We start from the raw sequence: 20,298 nt of genomic DNA, 5'->3' as shown, positions 1-20,298 counted from the left end.
TGTCCTTGATAAGTATATACCGGTCAGGCAGGGAGGAAGTGGTCGAGCGAGGCAACCATGGTTTACCAAAGTAGTTGAATCACTTGTCAAGAGGAAGAAGGAGGCTTATGTAAAGATGAGAAGTGAAGGTTCAGTTAGGGCGCTCGAGAGTTACAAGATAGCGAGGAAGAGAGAGCTAAGAAGAGACAGGAGGGGACCCAAGAAGTCTTTGGCAGGTAGGATCAAGGATAACCCTAAAGCTTTCTATAGGTATGTCAGGAATAAAAGAATGACAAGAATAAGAGTAGGGCCAGTCAAGTACAGTAGTGGGAAATTGTGCGGGATTTAGAGGAGATAGGAGAGGTGCTAAATGAATATTTTTCGGCAGTATTCACGCAGGAAAAAGACAATGTTGTCGAGGAGAATACCGAGATACAGGCTACTAGACTAGACGGGAGTGAGGTTCATAAGGAGGAGGTGTTAGCAATTCGGGAAAGTGTGAAAATAGATAAGTCCCCTGGGCCGGATGGGATTTATCCTAGGATTCTCTGGGAAGCTAGGGAGGAGATTGCTGAGCCTTTGGCTTTGATCTTTATGTCGTCATTGTCTACAGGAATAGTGCCAGAAGACTGGAGGATAGCAAATGTTGTCCTCTTGTTCAAGAAGGGGATTAGAGACAACCCCGGTAACTATAGACCAGTGAGTCTTACTTCTGTTGTGGGCAAAGTCTTGGAAAGGTTTGTAAGAGATAGCATTTATAATCATCTGGAAAGGAATAATTTGATTAGGGATAGTCAACACGGTTTTGTGAAGGGCAGGTCATGCCTCACAAACCTTATTGAGTTCCTCGAGAGGGTGACCAAACAGGTGGACGAGGGTAAAGCAGTTGATGTGGTGTATATAGATTTCAGTAAAGCTTTTGATAAGGTTCCCCACGTAAGCTATTGCAGAAAATACGGAGGCATGAGATTCAGGGTGATTTCGTAGTTTGGATCAGAAATTGGCTCGCTGTAAGAAGGTGGTGGCTGATGGGAAATGTTCAGCCTGGAGTTCAGTTACTAGTGGTGTACCACAAGGATCTGTTTTGGGGCCACTGCTGTTTGTCATTTTTATAAATGACCTGGAGGTGGGCATAGAAGGATGGGTGAGTAAATTTGCAGATGACACTAAAGTCAGTGGAGTTATGGACAGTGCGGAAGGATGTTGCAGGTTACAGAGGGACATAGAGAAGCTGAATGTTCCGTAATCCTTGTAGTTATGAGATGGAAGTGCATTTTAGACACCACTTATCTTGTTTATAAGGAAGATGAGTGGAGTCACACTGGGGCGTGGAGGTGGGTGATAGAGAGGTGGATGGTAGAATTGACGAGGATTGAGGAGATCCCCCAGTTAGAGCTATTTCTGCCGGGATTTTACTTTGCTTTTTTTTTGTTACTTTGAATTTTGAGAATCCATTCTTATCTCCTTCGAAGGTCTGAGGGGATCATGTATCCCGGCGAGAGGACTGGGTTCCTTCTGATTCTTCCTGGGGGTTGGCATTTTTAAAGTTATTGGAGTAGGGGAAACTGAGTAGAGGCACATGCGCAGGAGATTGTGGGGGGGGGGGGGGGGGTTTAACCCTTTCTCAAATTGTTGAAGTGAGAGTCTGTATGTTGTGCCTCTAGGGCAGGAGTGGGCAAACTATTCCGTGCAAGGGCCACATTCAGAAATTCACAATTTTAAAGGGCCGCATAGTATATTAAGTAAAATAATTACTTCACCCGGTTATGATTCTGGGCGCCTCATATAGAACATAGAACAGTACAGCACAGAACAGGCCCTTCGGCCCTCGATGTTGTGCCGAGCAATGATCACCCTACTCAAGTCAACGTATCCACCCTATACCAGTAAGTAATCCAACAGCCCCCCCCCCCCCCCCATTAACCTTGAAAAAAGACCTTTGGCGGGCCGCAGTTTGCCCACCCCTGCTCTAGGGTGTGTGTGTATGTGTGGTTGGGGATCAAAGAGCAATCGATCCCCCTTCCAAGATAGCCAATTATTGGCTGTCTTGGTGGTGGGGTGCAGGGCCAGCTGGGTCTTGATGTGTGCTGGGTGCCCTGGGGGTATTAACTCCGGTGTACCAGTGTGTGGTGGACTAGACCAGGTGTACTGTGGTTGGTATCCTGTTGCCCCCTAATTTTCATTTCATTTCATTTTTTCAATTCTTGGGACATCACTTCTCAAAGGCACTTATTGGGACATCCTGAGAGTCTGGGTTTTTCTTTTGATGTGCTTGAATATCCTTGGTTGACAGACACCTTTGTGCACGAGGATCTGGGATTAAGTTGCGTCCCGTACTACGGTTGATATCCTGTTGCACCTGCCCCCCTTCCTATGGTTAGTCCGTCCTCTTGTCTGAATGAGTAGTTTTTTCTATTCTTCATTAATAGGTGGAGGGCATGTGCTGGAGAAATATGGACCTTTTATCCTGTGACCTTCTGCTCCTGATAGTTCGCCCTCTTTTTGTTTTTAACCCTGTTCCGATTAGGTGGTTGAGAGGTGCTGACGGCACTGACCATAATCCGAATCTACGGCTGCGGGTCTTCTCTGTATCAATGTGTGAAATGATGATCCTTCTTTTCTGTGCCCGAGGTTGGGGTTCTGTTGCATTGTATGATATCTGCATAATATCCTTATAGAGCTGAGTTCTTGCATATTTTCTTTGTACTTTTCCTTTTTTTGTTATGGTGGGCATAAATAATTCATAATTGGTTCCTGCAGGGGTACAGATGGGGAGGAGGTTGTGGTGCGGCATTGATGCCTCGTGCTGCTGGGATCAAGGGAGATGTGTGATGGTACGCGCCCAAACATAGTGCAAAGAATTATCCTGAACTCTTTTTTTTTAAATACATTTCGAGTACCCAAGTCATTTTTCCCAATTAAGGGGCAATTTAGCGTGGCCAATCCACCTACTCTGCACATCTTTGGGTTGTGGGGGCAAAACCCACGCAATCACTGGGAGAATGTGCAAACTCCACATGGACAGTGACCCAGAGCCGGGATCAAACCTGGGACCTGGACGGGTCAGACAGCAGTGCTAACCACTGCGCCACCGTGCTGCCCTTATCCTGAACTCTCTTGGTCATTACGAGCAATTGCTGTGTGGGAAGGTGTGCACCACTTTACCATGTTTTCATGGCTTTATCCTTCTCTCCCTTGTTCTCTGGTAGTGCGCATGGAGACACCGGGCGCGATTCTCTGCTCCCCACGCCGGGTGGGAGAATCGCTGGAGGGCCGGGCGAATCACGACACGCCGCCCTGGCACCTTCCGCGATTCTCCCACCCCCCAAAATGTCGTGTCGCGGAATCGGCACTTGCCGTTTTTCACAGTGACCGGCGATTCTCCGGCCCAGATGGGCCAAGCGGCCTGACGTTCCCGACCTGTTCACGCCGGCGCCAACCACAACTGGTCGCTGCCGGCATGAACAAAGCGTGAAAGTTAAGTTTGGGGCCTGTGGGGGGCGGCGAGGGGATAGAGCACCACAGCCGTGCTCGGGAGGGGACTGGCCCGCGTTCGGTGCCCACCGATCATCGGGCCGGCGTCTCCAAGCGACACACTCTTTTCCCTCCGCCGCCCCGCAAGATCAAGCCGCCACGTCTTGCGGGGCAGCGGAGGGGAAGACGGCAACCGCGCATGTGTGGGTTTGAGACGGCCAACCTCCGCATGCGCGGCTGATGTCACTTAGGCGCCGCCGTCGCGTCATTCTCGGCGCTCCGCTTTGCATCAAGGCTCGGCGGTGAGTTTCTCGAAACGCCATTCCTTTGTTCGGGGGGGGGGGGGGGGGGGGGGGGCGGCCTCCGACACCGTCGTGAAACTCGGCCGAGTTCACGACAGCTTTCCCGATGCCAGCTATATTGCCGTTTTCCTGTTCCTCTCTGTATCCATGGACGTTGAGACTTGTTTTCTTGCTGAGCTGTACCATTCCTGTGGTTTTGTTGTGTTATTTGTTCAAATGTAAAACTTCAATAAATCTACGTTTTAAAAAATGACACATGGCTAGCACTTCCAATCCATTTTTCCTGTCCCACAGAACTTCTCTCCAACCTATTATGCAAGACAGACACACCCCTGAAATTCCCTGGCCACTCCTCGTGTTCGGATCAAGCTCTTCAACCTCTTGTACCAAGAGAAATTAGAGTATAGGAAGCTGGCACCATTATTACTCAAGGCTGAGTTAGATAGATTTTTGATAGACAAGGGAGTCAAGATTCCAAGGGGGGAAAACAGGAAGATAGAATCAAGACCACAACCAGATTAACCTTGATCTTATCAAATGGCAGAGCAAGCTTGAAGCGCCGGATGGCCTACTCTTGCTCCTCAGTCCTATGTTCTTATAGTTTGATAATCAACAATCCAACTGGGTTACTGTGACACAACTGAACTGCCTTTAGAACCACTTAATTTACTAATTATCTGCATACTCAAATGTTTAAATTCAAATAAATGTATATACTGCTTGTCATAACAATTTTGATGATTAGGCAAGAAATTCACTCAGTAAATTATATATCTCTTTGAACTGTCTACAGATATCCTCCACTGCCATCTTCACTATCCAATGGCCAATAATGTACTCCAAGCATTTCCCTATGCTAATTGAAAATGGATATGATAAAGGTGTACTCAATCCAAAATGGATGATGCAAGACAGATTGCAAGCCAAATATGAGCAACATTCACTCCCGATCATAAACTGGATGATAAAATTGACTTAGGTGAGCCAGACATCTGTTCCCCCAAGGGCAGCACATCCTGGGGTACTTCTGTGTGTCTAGAAGCTGAAAGAATGTGATACAGTAAATATGTAACACAATGCTCCCCCGTGTATGAACAATGCGTCAGATGTTTTGTGATGTTATTCTACAGTTGCTATTAAAAGGTTGAGCCAGGTTGTACAAATTGTCTTCTGCATACAAAAGGAAAATAAGTTACCTCATTGCCTCGGAGGTGGTATCCATAGTCTGATAATAGGTTAGAAATCTTCTGTACATTAACTGCGTCATTAAAGGGGGTAGCATCACCAATTTCACCCTTATTTGCTGACACCTGAAAAAAAAACTTGAATGAGAATGGAGACGCCAACTCTACATAACAATTAAATCTTTATGCTGTTAAACATACCTTCCCTTGTAGACACTCAATCAAGTGACCAACTGTCATTCGAGAAGGAATGGCATGTGGATTGATTATAATATCCGGGGTGATACCTTCACACGTGAATGGCATATCCTATATAAACACACGCACATTAAGCAATTATAAAAAGGTAGAAAATCAAGAAGTCAGAAACAATGTAGATCAGTATCTGCTGCTTCTTGGCCTAACTCACCCATTACCCAGGTCTTTGCTAGCTTAAGCTGCCTTTGCAAACAAGCATTTTAAATCCTTGTCCAGCTTCAATTCCATAGTCTTACCCATCCACACCATTGAATCTCATCCAGTCCAATAGTCACTGCCTAAACATGCTCCTCTGATGCAGAACTCATATATACATCGCTGTCATTCCCCCTGCCATCCCACTCCACTGCTGGCAGCTGTGCTTTCAATCAACATGTCTAGTTTTGATGTTGAAATGTAATCCCTTAACTCTTCAACCTCTCTCTGCTCCTTCAGCACCTCCTCAAAATTCATCTTCCCTTTCCAACTCAGTATCTGGTTTGCACATATCCATCTGCAAAGAAACACTTGGTATGTTCCTTATGTTATTGTTGAAGGCAAAATGGCACAACATTTGTTCCTGTTACAATCAAACCAAACTATATGTTGACATACAGTCAACGAAAAATTCAGGTGTGCACAGGTCAAAGTAGTGACAAACACATATGGCAGCCATTTTTCAAATTTAAGTTGCGTGGTGGGGGGGGGGGGGGGGGGGGGGGAGAGGGAGAGAGAGAGAGAGAGAGAGAGAGAGAGGAGAGAGAGAGAGAGAGAAAAAGAGAGGGGAAGAAGAGTTAAAATTGATTCTGAAGCTCAGTGGGTCAGGAAGCATCTCTCTCCACAGATGCTCCCTGATTTGTTGAGACTTTTCAGCACTTATTACTCTTATTTTACCATCTCCAGTATTTTTATTTGGTTCTCTTCCTGAATGTCATATCAATTTTCTCCTAAACCAGAATCCATACAACACAAATCCCTTACCTCTTGTCTGTACTGGATACCACACGTACCCTTCTGGCCATGGCGACTGGCAAATTTGTCTCCAATTTGTGGAATTCGGACAGATCGTACCTGTGTAAAAAGGGCACATGGTTTACAAAAACCAAAAGAAGGCACTAGACAAATAAGAAATAAATGTCAGGTAGTTGCAATGGTCGTTTAATGGTATTTTCAAATGATTCTTGCTTGCGCATCCTGATGGTGTTGGTGCAGGGCCCAGTCCGTGAGGTGATGGTGCTCAAGACCCAGTCTGTTGTTTGTGTACGCTAAGTCGTTGTCACAGCCTGGGAAGCTTTGAAACATTACCAACTTTCTCCCAAGCGTTGATAAGAATATAGCATGTTTTTAGGACTCTGTTTAAGACCATCTTTTTATATACATGCACACATACATACATACACATGGTCAGCGAGACAGCATTTAAATTCAGTAGTGCAACATTTCTTCCAAATGGGTTGGAACAATCTGCTTCCATTTCTAGGAATGGTTGGTAACATTTATGTTTCTGCTGGGATTCCTTCAGATTAGGTAGCCTCTCTGATCTAGATTACGGACTAGAGTCTCATTAAAAAAAAAATTCATAGATGAGATGTGGGCTTCCATGGCTAAGTCAACATTTATTGCCCAGCCCTAACTACCCGTGAGAAGATGGTGATGAGATGGCTTTTTGAATTGCTGCAGCTGCGCTAGGCCTTCTGACTCAGAAAGAAGTGTGCTTCACCGAACCAAGGCAAGCTAAGGTTCTGTATCTTTTTAATCTACAATGGATGTTTTGCACGCTTTGGAAGTTGAAGACTGCTGGACTGCTGTTTATTTCTCATTAATACCATGAGCTACTTCAAACTCATCAAATAGGCCCAGTTGGCCTCTTGACTTGAGACACAGATAACAAAGACAGTGCAGTTGTTGCTATCCTAATCTTGGATGTAACCTTGACAAGACAATAATGTCATCTCAACAGAGAAGGATAAACTACTGGAAAAGCCTCTGCAGAATAAAGTTACTGTGGATATCTGTGTGAAATATATTTTCCACACTTCCATCCAATGCTTCAATTAAAAAAAAAACTCAAAAAGGAATAAAAGTTAAGTATTTTCATGCCTTACCCTTATTTTGCAAAATTTGTATCCTTCTTGGTTTAGCGTCACCATGACCTGATCCACAATGCCAGTCTCACTGGTCCGGAGGAAGGTGCTGCAGTCTCTCTTCGTGTACCGTCGATTTGTGCTCTCCAGCTCGTCATCGTTTTCTGGCAGCGTTACTGTTTTACCAATGATTACATCATCCCCTGACACACGCACACCAGGCGCTATTAGCCCATCTTCATCTAGCTTCTCATAAATAGCATGTCTCATACCTATGAAACAGGTTAAAGGATGAATCATCGGCAGAGAAATAATTATCATACTGAATCTTTACCGTCGTATCGGTGATTTCACCTGCTGAAAAAACTGATCAGGAATAGTTTTTAAAATATGCAGACTAGCGCAACATTTGACTTTTGCCTCTACAATAGCTTTTCAAGAGTAAGCCTAAAACATACTGCAGGGTTCAATTTAGGACCAAATACCATTATTTTACACTTTAATTCAGCCAGAAGCTCCATGTAAGATGTAACTTGTATCCTGTGTGGGACTGATTTCTGACAAACTGAACTTTTAAAAATGGATGTAGAACCCTGAACAATTGAATAGTTTCAGTGAATTAGTCCAAGTACTTTATTTAAAAAAAAAAAAAAAGTTCTTTCCAGGTGGGATGTTCCTGTTTACCTCCACTTATCAAAATATATGGTCAACGTATGCGTGGAAAAATTATAAAAGGCATGTCACAACAGGCATTTTACAGACCATACCCAACCAGCCCTTGCTTGCAAAACTCAAAACAGTCTTCAACATTAGAACTGATTCTGCGATTGGATAGCATTTGCTAAATAACCATCAGTGTGCTAAGAATTACACTGACAACTAATTTAAAATCGTCAGTCAGGCTCACAGTGTGGTGCATTTGAGTGTATTGGAAGTTACATATATTAATACAAAGCCCATTTCTTTGCAGACAGAAAGAACATGTACACACATCAAGCCTGCTTCAGCTAAATAAAATAAGTGATAGCCATTTGTTGGATCATTCCTCAGGGCAATGCCTAGACCAGAGTCAAGCTGCCTGGTTTAAATTTCAAACAATGCTTGGCAATTACCTATCAATCACCAACAACTGGTGCATTCTCCATAGCAATGCCTCTACTTATTAGTATGTTTGCCAATTAATCAGCACTCAGTTCTCATACAGTATAAATTGTGATCTCCATGGCAATGCCTCTATTAATTATAGTCTGCTTGTCAACCAATCAGCACTCCCTTCTCATACAGCATAAATTTGTTGTCCCCCCATGGATTTGTATTCCAGTGAAATGTCCCAATGAGTGCATGATGAAAAGCTGTGCCACACAAAAGTTGTTCTTTTCTCAGCAATACTAATGTTCCATTTTTTTCCCCCTTAAATTTAAAGTACCCAATTAATTTTTTTCCAATTAAGGAGCAATTTAGCATGGCCAATCCGCCTCCCTGCACATCTTTTGGGTTGTGGGGGCGAAACCCACGCAAACATGGGGAGAATGTGCAAACTCCACACGGACAGTGACCCAGAGCCGCGATCAAACCTGGGACCTCGACGCCATGAGGCAGCAGTGCCATCCACTGCGCCACCATGCTGCTCCCTTACTGTTACATTTTATTTATTTTATTTTTTATAAATTTAGAGTACCCAATTAATTTTTTCCAAGAGGAAATTTAGCGTGGCCGATCCACCTACCCTGCACATCTTTGGGTTCTGGGGGCGAAACCCATGCAAACACAGGGAGAACGTGCAAACTCCACATGGACAGTGACCCACAGCCAGGATCGAACCTGAGACCTCGGCGCCACGAGGCAGCAGTGCTATCCACTGCGCTACCGTGCTGCCCCTAATGTTATATTTTAATGTATAAGTTAGCCTTATGGAATAGGGGAAAATGAAAGTGTTAATTATTTTGATATTGATGCCTAATAGGACCTGTTAGCAGGGTCAAATTTGTATCTCTCGGATTCCGCACAGTCAGTGAGTCACAGAACATAAACAAGCCATTCAACCCTTCAACTGTAAACCCACTCCCCAAATTACTTTTCAAATAAATTCATAAGTTCTAAAAGGCCAAGGTATATAAACGACTCACTTGTGTGATACCATATTCTGGCAATAAATGCCACTTGGGTGTAAATGGCCAAGAATAGTGCCCCAGCAAAAAAAAAAAACCAAATACAACTGTAACAGCAGAATAGCTGAACCAGAAAAGTAACTAACAGAACCAACGACCAAGAATGCAATAGCAATGTGGAGGTGTAATCCCATCATTAATCCTCATGTACAGTAGAGTCCACACTCACAAAGGTCGTATGAAAAATATTTAAATGTGATGATATCTTAGTGGAATTGCTGCCGCACTGAAGGACAAACCCGAACATTAAATTATGAACATGCAGCATTTTAATATTCAGACCTGAACTGGGAAAGCAAAACAGAATTCTGGCTCACCCTGGCAAGTTTCCCTAGAAGGCCTCTCAAATACTTCTTCTTGGTCAAAACCTTTCTTTGATTCTTGTTCTTTGTACGAGCGGTAGAACACAGACCTATTAGACACAAATAAATACATTCATGAAAATAAACATACACACCAAAAATCCAAAGATAATTGAACCGTTGAGGACAAGATACACATACCTGAAATAGCCCCTGTCTACTGCGGAACGATTCATGATGACAGAATCTTCTTGATTGTAACCAGTATACGAAGCAATCGCTACGATAGAGTTTATACCTAAAACACAATTTGAATAGATTAAGTATCCACTTTTGGCACATCTCCTTCAAAATCCACAACAACCTTTGTTCACACCAAGATATGTTTAAAACTTAGTGTAACTAGTTTTGTTTTTGAATTTAAGTGAAACATCAGGGAGGGCATGGTGGCGCAGTAGTTAGCACTGCTGCCTCACAGCGCCGAGGGCCCAGGTTCGATCACGGCACCGGGTCTCTGTCCGTGTGGAGTTCGTACATTTTTCCCGTGTCTGCGTGGGTCTAACCCCCACAACCCAGATGTGCAGGGTAGGTAGATTGGCCATGCTAAATTGCCCCTTAAGTGAAACAAAAAGAATTGGGCACGCAAAATTTATTTTAAAAAAGAATTTGTGTGAAACAAGGGCAATTAAGGCCTATTTATATTCATAAGCACACTGGGTTTAAATGAAATGCTATCTTATATTTATTAACAAAGTTAACTATTTAACAAAAAGGATCCTCACAAAGCACGGAGATCAAATCACATTTAATAGTTCATCAACACACCAACCATGAAAACCAAAGCCGCTTTTCCACTTCAAGTGGTTAATATTAGATTCCCAGACTTCTTAGTGAGACTCAAATTCATTATGAGGTTTAATCTGAGGAAAGAAAATCTCAAACCTACTCCAATACAAAGATACTGTTTACAGCTAATATCCAACACAAAGATACTGTTTACAGCTAATAATCTACTCTGCCATTCCATAAATAACCTCAATTTGGAATAAACAATGAAGTTAGCATTCAGTAGTAGATTAGTCTCAGTTAGTGGTAATTAACATAACTTCCTTTTACCCAGAAATGCTATAGACTACTCCTCCGATGTAATAACATATTGGCAATATAGAGACTGGCTGTGATTCTGTAAGAGCCCGAAAATTAGCTTGTTTAGTTAACTGGTCACTCACCGGCTGGTAGCTCTCTGAATCGCAGATACTCCATAGAACGGGTTGTAACAAGTGGCTTTTGTGGGTAGTACAGTACATGGGCTAGGGTGTCCATACGTACATGAAAGTTCGTAATATAAACTCCCATAGCTTGTTTACCCATAGCAGATTGATACGTATTTCTGGGAGACTAGAACAATGAAAGGAATAGGTAATGAGGAGATCAGAGACTTTCATAAATCCACCCTCAACAAAAATAATTCCTTCCTTTAGAATGCTCAGAAATCACACAATTCTGTACAAGCTCAAAACAAAACTAAAAATGCAATTAGCACTGAAATAATACCCAAAAGCTCTTTGGTGTAAACAAAATTCCTCTCTTTCTGATTCAACGTTAGTTAAATGCAATATGTAAACCTTTGGTGAAGTGGGGAGGGAAGGAGAGTAGGATACAGAAAATAATCTTATTTGTGGAGAGTGACAAGCCATCTTAGATGAATTGGGGAGGTCGGTTTCCTGACAAGATGTCAATATGGGGATTTGGATTGCTGCATAAACATTCCCTGTGCAGTGAACAGCACACAATTTAAGTACTGGGTGAGCAGGGGGTGGGTTTGGGCTCAGAAGGGTTTTCTATTCAGTTTGAGTGATTACACAATGGAAGGTGACCCATGGGAGAGACTGAGAGGTTCAGGTCAGGTTGGCATTCTTACAACCAAGAGGAGAAAATTAATGCTGAGCCTGGAACTGAGAGCTTATATACATTGGGTAAAAGTTGTGACATCTTCTGATTAGGGAGGGCGTGTTTTAAGAGTTAAAAAAGCAGTTATAACTTCAGAGATCATACAACAGTCCTTTTCAATTCAAGGAAACTGACAAATCTTATACAGGCATGAGCTTTGAACATTTGAGGTTTGTATGTTACTTCAGTGCCACCCAGTGGCCTAAGTGTGCAAATGCCTACAGATCCATTCCAGCAATCTATCGTACAGACTAATGCATTGGCAGTCAATACCAAATAGAATTTAATGCTGAAAATACTCGACACATTATTATTATTTAAATTATAAAATATTAAAACATGCTGCTGTGCAGAGAGACCTGGGTGTGGTCGTGCATGAATTGCAAAAAGTTGGTTTACAGGTGCAACAGGTGATTAAGAAGGCAAATGGAATTTTGTCCTTCATTGCTGGAGGGATGGAGTTTAAGACTAGGGAGGTTGTGCTGCAATTGTATATGGTGTTAGAGAGGCCACACCTGGAGTATTGTGTTCAGTTTTGGTCCAATTACTTGAGAAAGGACGTACTGGCACTGGAGGGTGTGCAGAGGAGATTCACGAGGTTAATCCCAGAGCTGAAGGGGTTGGATTACGAGGAAAGGTTGAGTAGACTGGGACTGTACTCCTTCGAATTCAGAAGGATGAGGGGGGATCTTATCGAAACATTAAAAATTATGAAGGGAATAGATAGGATAGATGTGGGCAGGTTGTTTCCACTGGCAGGTGAAAGCAGAACTAGGGGGATTAGCCTCAAAATAAGGGGAAGCAGATTTAGAACGGAGTTTGGGAGGAACTTCTTCACCCAAAGGGTTGTGAATCTATGGAATTCCTTGCCCAGTGAAGCAGTTGAGGCTCCTTCATTAAATGTTTTTAAGATAAAGATAGATAGTTTTTTTGAAGAATAAAGGGATTAAGGGTTATGGTGTTCGAGCCGGAAAGTGGAGCCAAGTCCACAAAAGATCAACCATGATCTCATTGAATGGCAGAGCAGGCTCGAGGGGTCAGATGGCCTACGCCTGCTCCGAGTTCTTATGTTCTTATTACCACCTACAGTCATCATGGGTATTGCAGGTTGAATGGGTCACTGCTAAAATGAAAAATCTCATATGGTAAAAAAGACATTGAGGTTTATGGTGCATCTTGAAATGGAATGTGGCGACCTATCAACTTTAGTATATAAATTACAATGCCTGGTAAAAGTAAAATGCTATTGTTACGATCCTAGATAATGTTAAAACTGGGCGAGAAGAACCCAGAATGGAATGCTGGCTGAAAAGACCATAGCGTTTACTTAATAAGACTTTGAGGAACAGTCACAGGACTGTTAATTAGTTCAAACAAGGCAGAAAGCATTTATTAAATATGAAAAGTTGATTATAAAATACTCCTTTGCTTCCCCCTTAGCTAACAATTACAAACAGTTTTTAAAATTAACATGGATTACAAAGTACCTCTTAAGCTACAATGGTCCCATCAACACACAAAGTCCCCCTTTAAGCACACAAGATGACTGTGGTAAGACACACATCTCTCTGAACCTAAGTGACTGTTTGTAGATTTCGCTTCAAAATCCTGCCAGATGATTCTTATACCATGAGCCACCATGCATCACTGAACTCTGGCTTCCAAATGAGCAATTTCAAATTATGCTTTCAAAAGTCACACTTTCAAATCTTCTTTTAAGTTATGTTTTCCCTCTGCTGCTTCCATCAAGGTTTCACTTTCAGGTTTTATATCTCTCCTTCAGGTTTCCTTTGCCTTAAACCTTTTCCACAAACTCAAGAGGTCCAGCCACCGATTTTCACAATTGTTTCAAATAATGTCTCCCAAACTGTACTAATTTCTCACAAACCTTAACACTAATGCAGATGTCTTTCTGATCTCTCACATAGAACATAACAGCGCAGTACAGGCCCTTCGGCCCTCGATGTTGCGCCGACCAATCCAATGCAGTTTCAACTCTTGTGACTTTACTGAACGGTAATCTGTTTTGGTTGTCGGTTTCCTCTGTTCTGTTAACTTCTCTTCATTTCTCTAGTTTCTTTAACTAGCTAGACTTTAGATTTCTGGTATCTGTTTTCTTAACCACTGCTCCATAGTATGTTTTTTCTTCTAGCAAGGCTGAGCGACACATTTCCTCTTTAGCCTTCTAAACCCAACTGCTTCTTGCAGAGCTGCGAGAGCTGACTTCTCTCTCACTATCTATCTCCAACTGCAATCAAATTAACTAAACTAAAGCTTAAAGGTTTTCCTACCGTACAAGGCCCCAGTTGCTAAGCAACCACTGCTGGTTTATTCACTCTTCAGGCGATATAAACTACCTAAAATTAGGATCAGCTCTGAAAAGAGCTCAATTAATTTCTGTTTGTCCCAATTCTGGTATTCTTGAAAGATAAACATCTTTCCCGACCCCAAAATTATACAGGTGATATTTGTTAAATCTTTCAGCAGTTTACCAACACAAACTCATCTCGAACAACTCTCTTCTGGTCTTACCCACCTGATTATGGTCAGGAAATGGAATAATTGATGCACAAACACCAAGAATCATCGATGGGTGAATCTCACAATGTGTATACGTTGAACAATATGCAACGCCCTTTTCTTGCAAATCATCTGGGGTCATGGCTAGCATTACAGTCTCCTCTTCCAGCGTATCAATGTACTCCACCACACCACTGGCCACAAGATCCTGCCAACTATGTGGAGGGAAAAAGTTGGGATTCAATCAATGTGCTCTCATGCAATATTAGTTTATAAATCTGTCAAGTACTGATGGTTATGAAAAGCTTGTCACTTGAGGAGTGGTTGAGGACTCAGAGTCTGTACTCATTAGAGTTTAGAAGGATGAGGGGGATCTTATTGAAACTTACAGGATACGGAGAGACCTAGATATAGAGTGGACGTGGAGCGGGTGTTTCCACTATTAGGAAAAACTAGAGCCCGAGGGCACAGCCTCAGACTGAAGGGACAATCCTTTAGGATTGAGATGTGGTGAATCTGTGGAACTCTTTGCCGCAGAAGGCTGTGGAGACTAAATCACACAGTGTCTTTAAGACAGAGATAGATAGGTTCTTCATTAATAGGGGGATCAGGGGTTATGGGGAGAAGACAGAAGAATGGGGATGAGAAACATATTAGCCATGATTGAATGGTGGAGCAGACTCGATGGGCCTAATGCTGTCCTATGTCTGACGGTCTTATGGAACAATCATTTATAGGTTTTCCATGGTACAAAAATAAACATTTAACCATATGCAGAATGACTGCAAGTACAACAGCACCCATTAACCACAGGAAACCTCTACAAATAGGGAGGCTCATGGAAGTTGCATTTATTTTAGTTCACTTACTTTGTTGCTCCCTAACAGAAGTCACAGGGCCTCAGAGACGAGTTGCATTCCACGGAGGAATGTGCTTAATGCAAGCAGCAATTTCAGACCAGGGGCACTACCAACATCATTGTTGCCAACTGGATTGCTGATGACTTCCGGTTGCGGCTATGACTAGCTAAGCCGCACATTTGGAAGCTCCTGCAACAAAGGTGTTTTTGGGCCAATTGGAGGGCCCCAACGGCGCTGAAAAAACGAATCCCGGTGGGGGAAGGTCCCCTGAGGAGAACTAGACCGATTTTATGGTCGGTACCCGGAGTGGAGCGGCAAGAAAAACGGCAGCAGCTCCCCAAAAAAAGCGGGGGAAGAAAATCAAAATGGCGGCCGGCGGTGCATCGGAGGAGTGGAAGAAATGGGCGGAGGAGCAGCAGGCCGCTCTCCTCCGCTTTTTCACGGAGATGAAAGTGGAACTCTTAGAGTCCATGAACGCGACGGCCACCAGGTTGGTGGGAGCCCAGGCGATCCAAGAGGCGTCGATTAAAGATCTGCAGCAGGAGATGACCGCGAGGGAGGAGGAGGCCACAGTCATCGGGGCAAAGGTGGAGGTGCACGAGGCACTCCACATGAAGTGGCAGAGCCGCTTCGAGGAGCTGGACACTCGGATGAGGAGGAAAAATTTGAGGATCCTGGGCCTGGAAGAAGGCCTGGAGGGGTCGGATCTCCCGGGATATGTGGCGGAGATGTTGAGCTCCCTGATGGGGGAAGGGGCCGGTCCGGCGCCCCTGGAATTGGAAGAGGCATACCGGGTCATGGCCAGGAGGCCTAGGGCAAACGAGCCCCCGAGGGCGGTGCTGGTGCGGTTCCAGCGGCTAAGTGATCGAGAGAGAGTCCTGAGGTGGGCTAAAAGGGAGAAAAGCAGCAAGTGGCAGAACTCGACGGTAAGGGTGTACCAGGACTGGAGTGCGGAGGTGGCAAAGCGGCGGGCCCGGTACAACCGGACAAAGGCGGTGCTACACGCGAAAAAGATCAAATTTGGAATGCTGCAACCGGCGCGCTTGTGGGTCACCTACAAGGACCAACATCATTATTTCGAGTCCCCAGAGGAGGCCTGGACCTTTGTACAAGAGGAAAAGTTGGACACGAACCAAAACCTGGGAGCACCGGCGGTCGTAGCCGCCGGGGGACTCTTGATTGAGCAAGTGGCCCTTTTCTTTTTCAGGCCAGGTCGGAACTGGGTAACAGTTTCGTGGATTGTTTGGGGTGTTTTTTCTCGAACGGTTGACTTTTCTGAATATTTTGAAGGTTTCGAGTTGTTGGGTGTTTCTGTATATTTGTACTGTTGAAATCTCTATTGTGGGTCGTTGGCTTCTTATGGGGTGTTTTTTCCCGTTTCCAATTTCCCTTAGTTATATACCCCTCTTACCCTTTTTCTTTGGGGGCTTGGGGGGGGGGGGTTTTTTTTTTTTTTTTTTTTTTTTTTCTTTGTTCGGGTTATGGTTATCTGCGGTTATTTATACTGTTTGATGGAGGGTGATGGTTGGGCACACTGTTAGTTGATAGTTAGTTAATTATTTTGTTATTTAAGTATGTAGTTAAGTATTTATGTATTTAGTTGCCATTGGGTATTTGTATTTATATCGTTAAGTTGGGGAGACGGGACGGGGGGGGAGCGGGTTGATTATGCGGGTCTTTCTCGGGGGTTTTAAGGGGATCTTTCATGGGCGCAGATGGGGTGAACCGGGAGGAGTCGGAATGTGGCAGGAGCAGCCGGGTCAGCGGAGACCAGCTGACTCTCGGGAGTACGATGTGGGGTACATCGCGGCTAGGAGGGGTCCTAGCCAGGGGGGGGGGGGAAAGGGGGGGGGAGGGCTGGGGGGGGACACCGGGTTGCTGCTGGAAAGACCAGGGACGAGAAGGGGAGAGCCGGGGGGGTGGGGGGGGCCATCGCTATGGGAAGCGGGTCAGAAAAGAAGGGATGACCCGGGGCGAGCAAGGGACAAGACATGGCTAATCGACAGGGAGTAGGGACGGGTCGCTTTGCGACCCGATTGATCACGTGGAACGTAAGGGGGCTGAATGGGCCGGTCAAAAGATCAAGGGTCTTCTCACACCTGAAGGGACTGAAGGCTGATGTAGCAATGCTGCAGGAGACTCATTTGAGGGTAGCAGATCAGGTCCGCCTGAGAAGGGGGTGGGTGGGACAGGTGTTCCACTCAGGCTTGGATATCAAGAACCGGGGGGTGGCGATTTTGGTGGGAAAGAGGGTGTCGTTTGTGGCGGCAGAGGTGGTGGCAGACAAGGAGGGCAGGTACGTGATGGTGAGGGGTCGGCTGCAGGGAGAGAATGTGGTACTGGTAAATGTGTATGCCCCGAACTGGGACGACGCGGGTTTTATGAGGCGCCTGCTGGGCCTCATCCCGGGACTGGAGGCAGGGGGCCTGATCATGGGAGGGGACTTTAATACGGTGTTAGACCCTGGGCTGGATAGATCGAGTTCCAGGACGAATAGGAGGCCGGCAGCGGCAGAGGTGTTAAGGGGGTTCATGGAGCAGATGGGAGGGGTAGACCCATGGAGATTTGGTAGGCCTAGGGCGAGGGAGTATTCTTTTTTCTCCCACGTCCACAGAGTGTACTCTAGGATTGATTTTTTCGTATTGAACAGGGGGCTGATACCGAGAGTGCAGGACACGGAGTACTCGGCCATTGCGATATCGGACCATGCACCACATTGGGTGGACGTGGAAATGGGGGAGGCGCGGGATCAACGCCCGTTGTGGCGCCTGGATGTAGGGCTGTTGGCGGACGAAGAGGTGTGCAGAAGGGTGAGAACGGGCATTGAGAACTATCTGGGTACGAATGACACAGGTGAGGTGCAGGTGGGGACGGTCTGGGAGGCCTTGAAAGCAGTGATTAGAGGAGAGCTGATCTCCATAAGGGCACACAGAGAGAGGAAGGAGAGGCAGGAAAGGGAGAGGCTGGTGGGGGAGCTCCTAGAAGTAGATAGGAAATATGCGGCGGCGCCAGAGGAGGGGCTATTAAGGGAGCGGCGTAGCTTGCAGGCCAGGTTCGACCTACTGACCACTAGGAAGGCGGAAATGCAGTGGAGAAGGGCGCAGGGTGTGGCGTATGAGTACGGGGAAAAGGCGAGCAGGATGCTGGCACACCAGCTTCGTAAGCGAGATGCAGCCAGAGAGATTGGGGGAGTGAGAGAGAGGGGGGGGGACGTAGTGCAGAAGGGGCAAGAGGTGAATAGGGTCTTTAGGGACTTCTATAGGGAATTGTATAGGTCTGAACCGCCGAAGAGGAGAGGGGGAATGAAGAACTTTCTCGACAAATTGGGGTTCCCAAAGGTACAGGAGGAGCTGGTGGAAGGGTTGGGGGCGCCGATAGAGCTGCAGGAGCTAATTAAAGGGATAGGCCAGATGCAGGCGGGGAAGGCGCCGGGGCCGGATGGGTTCCCGGTGGAGTTTTACAGGAAATTTGTGGACTTGGTGGGTCCAGTGCTGGTGCGTGCCTTCAATGAGGCGCGCGAGGGGGGGGTACTGCCCCCAACAATGTCGCAGGCCCTGATCTCCTTGATTTTGAAGCGGGACAAGGACCCGGTCCAGTGCGGGTCCTACAGGCCCATCTCCCTCCTGAATGTTGACGCCAAGCTGTTAGCAAAGGTCCTGGCAACCAGGATAGAGGACTGTGTGCCAGGGGTAGTCCATGAAGACCAGACGGGGTTCGTGAAGGGACGCCAACTTAACACAAATGTCCGGAGATTGTTAAATGTGATTATGATGCCAGCAGTGGAAGGGGAGGCGGAGATAGTGGTAGCGCTGGACGCGGAGAAGGCATTTGATAGGGTGGAGTGGGAATACTTGTGGGAGACGTTGGAAAGGTTTGGGTTTGGGGAGGGATTTATCAAGTGGGTAAAACTGCTCTATTCAGCTCCGATGGCAAGTGTGGTAACAAACGGGAGGAGGTCAGAATATTTTGGGCTCCATCGAGGTACTAGGCAGGGATGTCCCCTATCTCCCTTACTCTTTGCATTAGCGATTGAGCCGTTGGCGATGGCACTGAGGGGTTCAGGGGGGTGGAGAGGACTGACAAGGGGAGGGGAGGAACATCGGGTCTCGCTCTATGCGGATGATTTGTTGTTGTATGTGGCAGACCCGGAGGGGGGAATGCCGGAGGTAATGGGGATACTAGCGGAGTTCGGGGACTTTTCGGGATATAAATTAAATCTGGGGAAAAGTGAGGTCTTTGTAATACACCCGGGAGACCAAGGGGAGGGAATTGGGAGGCTCCCCTTCAAAAGAGCAGTTAAAAGTTTTAGGTATTTGGGGGTGCAGGTGGCAAAGAACTGGGGGACCCTCCACAAGTTGAACTTTTCCAGACTGGTGGAACAGATGGAGGAGGAGTTTAAGAGGTGGGACATGGTGCCGCTGTCGCTGGCAGGGAGGGTGCAGTCAGTTAAAATGACGGTCCTCCCGAGGTTCTTGTTTTTGTTCCAGTGTCTGCCCATCTTCCTCCCCAGGGCCTTTTTCAAGAAGGTAACGAGTAGTATCATGGGGTATGTGTGGGCACATGGCACCCCGAGAGTTAGAAGGGTCTTTTTGGAGCGGAGTAGGGATAGTGGAGGGCTGGCGTTACCCAACCTTTCAGGATATTACTGGGCGGCAAATACATCGATGGTACGAAAGTGGATGATGGAAGGGGAGGGGGCAGCCTGGAAGCGCATGGAGAGGGCGTCCTGCGGCAACATAAGCTTAGGGGCACTGGTAACGGCACCATGGCCGCTCCCTCCCACGAGGTATACCACGAGCCCGGTGGTGGCGGCCACCCTCAAGATCTGGGGGCAGTGGAGGCAACACAGGGGGGAAGTGGGAGGGCTGATAGGGGCACCACTAAGAGGGAACCACAGATTTGCGCCGGGAAACACAGGAGGGGGATTCCAGAGCTGGCAGAGGGCGGGTATTAGACAACTGAGGGACTTGTTTATAGAGGGGAGGTTTGCGAGCCTGGGAGAGCTGGAGGAGAAATTTGGGCTCCCCCCGGGGAACACGTTCAGGTACCTCCAAGTGAAGGCATTTGCCAGACGACAGGTAGCGGGGTTCCCCGCGCTCCCCGACAGGGGGGTGAGTGATAGGGTGCTATCAGGGGTCTGGGTCGGGGAGGGGAAGATCTCGGACATCTATAAGATTATGCAGGAGGTGGAGGAGGTACCAGTAGAGGAGCTGAAAGATAAGTGGGAGTTAGAGCTGG

The 20,298-nt window shown here is 46.0% G+C and overlaps 1 protein-coding gene across 1 annotated transcript in view; it reads right to left on the bottom strand.

Moving 5' to 3' along the window:
* Nucleotides 1-20,298, bottom strand: part of polr2b (RNA polymerase II subunit B) — a 64,842-nt gene that overhangs the window by 6,253 nt on the left and 38,291 nt on the right. The window contains exons 15-22 of the mRNA XM_038792609.1: nt 14,217-14,415; nt 10,960-11,128; nt 9,932-10,028; nt 9,746-9,840; nt 7,282-7,532; nt 6,158-6,247; nt 5,141-5,248; nt 4,952-5,065 (exon numbers count right to left, since the gene is read on the bottom strand). Coding sequence (XP_038648537.1) covers nt 4,952-5,065; nt 5,141-5,248; nt 6,158-6,247; nt 7,282-7,532; nt 9,746-9,840; nt 9,932-10,028; nt 10,960-11,128; nt 14,217-14,415 — 1,123 coding nt within the window. The remainder of the gene's footprint in view (nt 1-4,951; nt 5,066-5,140; nt 5,249-6,157; nt 6,248-7,281; nt 7,533-9,745; nt 9,841-9,931; nt 10,029-10,959; nt 11,129-14,216; nt 14,416-20,298) is intronic.

The sequence above is a fragment of the Scyliorhinus canicula genome, chromosome 3 (genome assembly GCF_902713615.1).
Source record: "Scyliorhinus canicula chromosome 3, sScyCan1.1, whole genome shotgun sequence".
Lineage (NCBI taxonomy): Eukaryota > Metazoa > Chordata > Chondrichthyes > Carcharhiniformes > Scyliorhinidae > Scyliorhinus > Scyliorhinus canicula.
Note: the sequence above shows the minus strand (reverse complement) of the source record. Positions and strands in the feature narration are given on the sequence as shown.